This window comes from Amphiura filiformis, chromosome 12, assembly GCF_039555335.1.
Source record: "Amphiura filiformis chromosome 12, Afil_fr2py, whole genome shotgun sequence".
NCBI classification, from domain to species: Eukaryota; Metazoa; Echinodermata; class Ophiuroidea; order Amphilepidida; family Amphiuridae; genus Amphiura; species Amphiura filiformis.
Genome location: NC_092639.1, coordinates 49,899,351 through 49,907,022, shown reverse-complemented (window position 1 = coordinate 49,907,022; position 7,672 = coordinate 49,899,351). Strand labels below are relative to the sequence as shown.

Sequence of the window (7,672 nt, the reverse complement as noted above, 5' to 3'; positions counted from 1 at the left end):
CGAAAAAGTTACTCATCAAAACGAAACATTTGTATTTGGTTAATCATTGTCAAATACCTTTAATTTATTTTAAATTGTTATATGTGTGGATATTAAATATTTGATTTTGAATTACACAACATTGATTGAGGATTTGATGTATTGATTACAATACTTCAACTAAAATTTAATTTTGAGTGAATTACTTCAAAATTAGGTCATTGTATTATTTGATATTTTCGGCTATCATTTGTTATTAAAAATAATTTGCTTTGTGAATCAGTCAATGTTACCCATTCAGATAAGTTGCAATTATTGAATTATCTGAAGAAAATCAAATTGTTTTCAGTTAAGCATTTATCAGTTGTTGTAAAATACAATTAGGGTAAAAAGAGCTGATTGATTCCTTACACCTTACCTATTATATGGTTGCTTGTGAGTTGAGAGTAAGTAGAAGGAATAATCACCTCTTACCCACTTTAACTTTTGATCATTTGAACAATAATACTTTGTTTAAATTGTTTGATTTTATGATTGGATCTAATCAATTAAGTCAGATTATTGAAAGAAGTTGTATGTATGTAGTTTAAAATGTTATAATGTAAATGCAATTGTGTTAATATAAAAGAACAACAGAAGATATACTAATCTAAGAACATATTAAATGAAATAATCATTTAAAGATTTAAATTACTGTTGTCTTGTGTTCATAATTCTTATTTGTGTGAACAGTACCGCTGTTTTTAATTATAATCCAACATGTTCATCCTTCGGGTGTGACAGGGAGCACAAACAGCGGCCTGTTTGAATTAGGCAAAGACTCAGCTTACTGTTATTTTTTCAATCACTATGCCCTCTATCGACCTAGATAGATCAAATATATTAGATTAGATCAAATATTATAGTCTTTATTCTAGCTGACTTGTTCTCCTTCGTGACGAATGAGCGCAATCCAGTTTGGAACCGACACTAGCAATATTTAACACCGTGAAAACGTACGTTCCAAGTGCTGCGTTTGGAACATCGCAATCTCTCTAATACGTGTAGACATACGACACTATAAAAGTGTTTTGAATTAGATACACTCTGTTGATTGATGCCAGTGTGTAGTTTCAAAGAACGTCAGGACGTGATAAGCACGATTTTGACACTTGATACCGATGTTCAGAGTTTCTTTTAATCAATATTGCAATATTGACAAAATAACATTTCGAATACTAGTAGATGGCTGACCATAAAGCAGTATACAGACTTTTTATTGTACGTAAAATATTGTATGTACAATATGTACATTATTTAATCTATTGCCATTCTATTTCCAGTAATGTTTAAGTTCTAACGAATGTTTGATGACGTAAAATCGATAATATATTTCTGCTACATATTGTATGTAACATATTATCGATTTTTCGTCATCAAACATTCGTTAGAACTTAAACATTACTGGAAATAGAATGGCAATAGATTAAATAACGTAGATATGTTGCATACAATATTGTATGTACAATACTCGGAGTCTGTGGAGCGCTTTAGGATGCAAGCTATAAAGGTCCGTTCATACTACCACCGCATTTGCGATGCGTTGCTTTGCGATGCGGTGCGTTGCCGCACTGCATCGTACTGCAAACTACTGCATTGCGATATCGCAATAAAGTTAAATACATTTTAACTTGGAAATGCGACCAGTTGCGTTGAGTTGCGGCAAAAGTAATCGATATATCGGCATCGCAAAGCAACGCATCACAAATGCGGTGGTAGTATGAACGAACTTTTAGTAGGCCTGCGTTATTCGCTTCATAAAATATGGGACAATAGACCTTTTCAAGTTCTCAAATTTGATTCTCTATAACTCAGAAACTACTAATCAAAACATTAGAGTTAACAATCCTAAAAAGAGGGTAAAACATACTGTCGTCGAAATGTTCTTATCCATTACCAGTCAAGATTAATAGGTAAATTTTCTGGACACCAATGTGTATCAATGTGAGTGTGACCTCGAGCCTGATCCCTGACCCCGGCGGTGACCTCGCTATTCATGCAAGTCTTAGTTATTTTGAATTGGAATAGTATTTTTGGCCGCAGTTTCGATAGAAATTCGTGCATTGCAAAATTATTGAAAATTATGCAATCTCAATTTCTTTACAATAGCATCATAACGTAATTTCAAAAATATTTACCTACGGAAAAAGATATTTACTCTAAATTAGAAGAATTTTTTGACTTCAACACTACTTAAAATTTGATCGCTTACCGGGAGCGCTTTCACAGTACCAACTGCGTCCTCAGCCGGATGTTATGGCTCTGATGGTTTATGGCTTGTTGACAACCTTCGATGACGTCACACTATTAGAAGATGACGTCAAAGGTGTTGTCCTCGTCCCCTGGTGGTCTTGGGTATGAGTAGGTTGTCCCAAACTGGATCTAAATCCAGTCCAGTGTCTCTGTTCAAGTTGGGTCCTTTTTTCCTGATGTGTATGGCTTCTAGGACCCTTCTGGAAAATTCTTTGGGTTCTTTTTCCAGCACATTTACGTTTTCCCAGTCTATTTGATGGGTGTTTTTGCTCCTGGAAATATGCTCATGTACAGCAGATTTGGAACCGGCAGCCTTTGATTTATGTTCAGATAGCCGTTTTTCCAACTTTCTACCTGTTTCACCAATGTACATAGCATCACAGTCTGAACAGGAGATTTCGTAGACGGTCCCTGACTGTTTTAATTTGTCTACTTTATCTTTCGGTGACACAAGTGTTTGCCGGAGTGTGCGGTATGGTTTAAAGGCTGTGGGAACACCTGCTGTTTTGAATGCTCGGCGAAGCTGCTCCGAAGTTCCTTCCAAGTAGGGTAAGGTTATTGTGAACCCCCTGGAAGTTTCACTATCCGGTTCGTCCTGTGAAGCTGATTTTTCACGCTTCTCCTGGGCTCTGAAAAAGGTCCAGTCGCGATAACCGCAGTTTCGGAGCGCTCCTTTTACGTGTTCAATTTCCTCAGCTCTATCCTCCGGATCCGTAACAATTTCACTCCTATAAAGCAATGTCTTGATCACACTTAATTTGTGCTCCAGTGGGTGGTGGGAAGCGAAACTTAAATACTGGTCAGTGTGAGTTGGTTTTCTAAAGATCTTGACCTTCACACTGCCATCGCTAGCCCGCACGATCAGAGTGTCTAGGAAAGGAAGTTGCCCGTCTTCCTCTTCCTCTCTGGTGAACTTAATGTTATTATCTTGCGAATTTATGTGATCTGTAAATTCATCCACGTGCGAAGTTTTTATAACGCAGAATGTGTCGTCGACATAGCGAACCAACGTGCGTGGTGGATGAGGAGCGGATGACAAAGCTCGCTTTTCAAAATACTCCATATACGCGTTGGCCACCAGGGGACTGCAAGGACTGCCCATTGCGCATCCATCCTTCTGTTGGTAGTATTTCTCTCTGAACACAAAATATGTCGTGCTTAAGCAAAAGTTCAAGAGATTGATGATGTCGTCCACCTCTAGATCTTCCGCTGTCCCTACTTTCCAGGTTTCGTCATTTTCCAACAAACTGCGAACGACAACGAGAGCTTCTTTCACCGGGATAGAAGTGAACAATGCCGACACGTCAAAGGACACTATGGACTCATCAGGCTCTACTTTTAAGTCTTTGATCTGGTTAACAAAGGCCTGAGAATTAACGATGTGATGTTCCGTTTTTCCTATCAAAGGTGATATAATGTCCGCAACAAACCTCGCAAGATTATAGGTCACAGCACCGATGCTTGACACTATGGGTCTTAACGGTGCCTCGGCTTTATGTATCTTTATGAGACCATAAAATCTGGGAACATCAGCTACGGTAGGATATAAGTCCCAATATGTCTTGCTAGTTATCGCACCTGTTTCTTTGAGTTCTTTCAGCAACTTGATAAGTCTGCTTTAAAATTTCTGAGTGGGGTCTTTTTTCAGAGTCTCATAGACACTTTCATCTTGCAGTAGAGCTAAAGCTTTCTCTTCATACACTGAATTGTCTATCACAACAGTTGCTCTTCCCTTATCAGCTGGCAAGATTTGGATGCTTGTGTCTTTCTTTAAAGATTCAACCGCCGATCGCTCAGCCTTATTGATATTGCTTACCGGGGGTTTAGCATTTTTTGCAATGTTCACAACACGAGCACGTAATTCAGCCGCTTTATCGTTTGCAATTTGTTTACATGCACTTTCAGTGGCAACTAAAATGTCATTGATGGGCAAACTTTCTGGACTTACCGCGAAGTTAAGACCGCGTTCTAACACATTAACTTCCGGCTGCGTAAGCTTCCTAGATGACAAATTCACCACCCACTTGTCTTTACTCCTCTTATCCGCTGTAAAACCGTCTTTACCCAAATTATCGGCGTTCTCTTTCTCTGTTTTTAAACGTCCAAACTTCCGAAATTGGCGATCCTTTACCAGGTCATGTTCTCGCTTCTGCGCATGGGCGATAAACTCCGAGACTCTCAACCATGCTGTTTCCGGTAATAAACCGCGTAATTTGGTTTCTAATTCCTGATGTTTTTGCTTTAAAATATCCAAAGTAAAATTATTTTGCCGTATCCGCTCGTTGAGTAAAGATCTTTGTGCTTTTTGGATGATATTTCTCGCACGAAATCCTTTCACTTCCGGGGTCGGCAGACGGAGATATTTTGGTGTCACACGATTATTAAAGCACGTCAGGTTAAATCGTAAATGATTCTTGAACCGAGCGAGTTTGAGTGATGTTTTTTCAAACTGTCTAACAAGCCGAAGGCAATCACTGCCGAATTCAGTCTTGATATAAAATTGTAAATTCATACGTAGTGGTATAATTTAAATTAGAAGAATTTTTGACTTCAACACTACTTAAAATTTGATCGCTTACCGGGAGCGCTTTCACAGTACCAACTGCGTCCTCAGCCGGATGTTATGGCTCTGATGGTTTATGGCTTGTTGACAACCTTCGATGACGTCACACTATTAGAAGATGACGTCAAAGGTTTGAGGACGCAGTTGGTACTGTGAAAGCGCTCCCGGTAAGCGATCAAATTTTAAGTAGTGTTGAAGTCAAAAAATTCTTCTAATTTAAATTATACCACTACGTATGAATTTACAATATTTACTCTAGTTATAACATTATTAACTTCCGACAAGTAACTTATTTTACATCCAAGGAGAAATTCTTCCTATTGAAATACATTGGAAGACCACCCGCTGTGCTCGGGGTCACATTCCATAATGCTAATATGTCTGCGCTCATGGGTGTCACGTGTCCAGAAAATTTTCCCGTGAAATTTGTCCCTATTAATCTTGACTGATTACGCATTAGATGATTAGATGATCTGTCATTTAAATGGGTCAATGTGCGTCCCAATGATCATCTCCAAATTGTCCGTTCCCGAACAAAGACCTTTATGGTGAAGAGATTTTACTGTTGCCGCACTTCCGGAACAGATCCGCAAATCACCCACTCTTGCTCAATTATTTATCTTGTAATGAGTTCTCTTTGTTTGTTGCTTTTGTCATTTTGTTTGTTAGCGCATTGAGATGTTTTTTACGTTTATGCGCTTTATAAATGTGTTATAATAATAATAGTAATAATAATAATAATAATAATAATAATAGTAATAATAATAATAATAATAATAATAATAATAATAATAATAATAATAATAATAACAATAATAATATCAGTCAGTGATATTTCACTGGTCTCTAGTATTCACAGAGAAATAATCCCTATAATGGTTATTTGAAGATGTTCGCCACATTTTAAATTGTCAAATTAATCAAATGAGTTCTAGCCAGGAAATCAGCGGTACAAATATCACGGAAGAAACTGAAGGGTACCCAGAAACACTAAAATAAAGATGGAATGTATTAATATTCCTTTCTGTATTGTTTTATTTTGTGACACTATTGTTCTAGACTACTAATAGAGATCCGCAGATAAACATAAACAAAATGATTAATGTGAGATTTGACTAAAGCAATAAAATGAAGAGTTAAACAAGTGAGTTCGTCGGATGTCTTCTATCTCTCACTATTCCCAAATGTAACTAAAATGTATATGCTAAATACACTGTTTATGTGACTTCGATGTCAGCAATAGAGCAAATATGATGAGCATGCTGTACAAATTTAATGTCGACCTAATGTTCCCAGTCATTTGCAATCAGTGCAGGTACAACACCAACATGACAGAGCCCAAGAAGGACGACCTGTCTTTTCCGTGCGAGTATGAAAGGAACAAGCGGTAGCATACGAAATGTAAGAAAGTATATAAATGCTTGTTTGTTCTCGGTCCTTTCTGTTTCTGGATCACTCCTTTATAAATCGGTTACTCAAGTACATAGTGTGTAAACAAATGTATCAAACTGAAATATGAGACAGTAACAATTCGTCGTCTGTATTCCATAGTGGCGTATAGTGGGGCGCCGCGAATAAACAACTTTTCGAGAAAATCGGGTTTGAAGAAATGCCAATTTAAAATCGAGTTGTGTAAATCCGACATTCATTATATTTTGTAAATGATGTGAAATTTCTGTAGTAAACTAAATATTCTTTATTGTTATATATTTTTCAAAAGAAATAATTACATACTATTGCTGGCAAACTAACTGAAAACAAAAACCACAAAGCTATACGTCACTATGGAAAACAAGCAAAACGCAATACCCTAACCTAACGTTAACCTTACGCCACCTCGGTCGCCGTGTAATCCTTATGGCGTTACTTTTCATCGTTTGTATTCCATAGTGGCGTATAGGTCTGATACGTCACTAAGACGTGTACGCCACTATGACATACAAAATTTTTCATTTTTCCCGATATTTCTTAATTATAAAATGTGTATAAAAAGTGGCGTATGGTCGATACGCCTCTATGGAAAACAAAAAATTTCACTTTGTAACTATACGCCACATTTAATTAATTAATTACTAATTAATTAGCTTGTTTTGACTGATGAGACTTAGAAAAATGAAAGAAAACATATGTGCCAATTTTCAAAAAAATGACCAAAAATCACTATACGCCACTATGGAATACAGCCGACGAATTATTATATTTCCAAATATTCATACACACTTAAAAATAGGTAGTCAAAAATGACGACTTTTAAGGGTCAAAAAATGACTTGACCCTAATAGAGTCATTTGAAAAATAACCCTATTATTGTCAGTGGCGTAGCCAAGGTGGGGTGGGGGGGCAAGGGGAAGCTCCCCCTGTGAAAAGTCTTGCCCCCTCTTGCCCCTCCCCACTGTGGGATGGTGGCCGCCCCGACATTTAAGACTTTTTTGTTTTCTGACCAAATTGACATTATACTTTGCCATTTTAACCTAAAAAGTTTTTTTCGCGCGATTTGTATTCCCTTTCTGTACCATATTTCACCAGTTTAGCTTCAATATGGCAACATTTTTCGGGCGCTTCGCGCGCATTTGTAACATTAACTGATTTTGGCGCCAAAAGTTGCCCCCCTTAAAATTTGTCTTGCCCCCCCACCCTTGACCCCCACCCCCGCTCTTAAAAAGGGCTGGCTACGCCACTGATTAGTGTCAAAAAATGACTAAAGCCAGGGGTAATGATTAGAAAATTACCCCTAACGTGGTTGAAATGACTACATTCAGGGGTTCTGGTTTGAAAATGACCCCGGAACGTGGGTCGAAAAATGACTATATTTGGGGTCATTTAAATATGATCCTTTTA

General features: G+C 37.5%; 1 protein-coding gene across 1 annotated transcript; it reads right to left on the bottom strand.

The window, feature by feature from the left end:
- Positions 1-835: 835 nt before the first annotated feature.
- On the bottom strand, positions 836-4,783 carry LOC140166885 (uncharacterized). Its single transcript, XM_072190372.1, has 3 exons — positions 4,220-4,783; positions 2,626-3,772; positions 836-843 (listed from the first exon to the last, which is right to left on the bottom strand). Exons 1-3 carry the CDS (start codon positions 4,781-4,783, stop codon positions 836-838), a joined length of 1,719 nt encoding a protein of 572 aa, XP_072046473.1.
- Between the last annotated feature and the right edge of the window lie 2,889 nt (positions 4,784-7,672).

What these genes read in the sequence shown, in the direction of transcription:
- LOC140166885 (XM_072190372.1), bottom strand. Translation starts at nt 4,783, where the DNA reads ATGAATTTACAATTTTATATCAAGACTGAATTCGGCAGTGATTGCCTT. An exon ending in AACGCGGTCTTAACTTCGCG is followed by an intron (nt 3,773 to 4,219) that starts GTAAGTCCAGAA and finishes GGTCTCATAAAG; the next exon opens with ATACATAAAGCCGAGGCACC.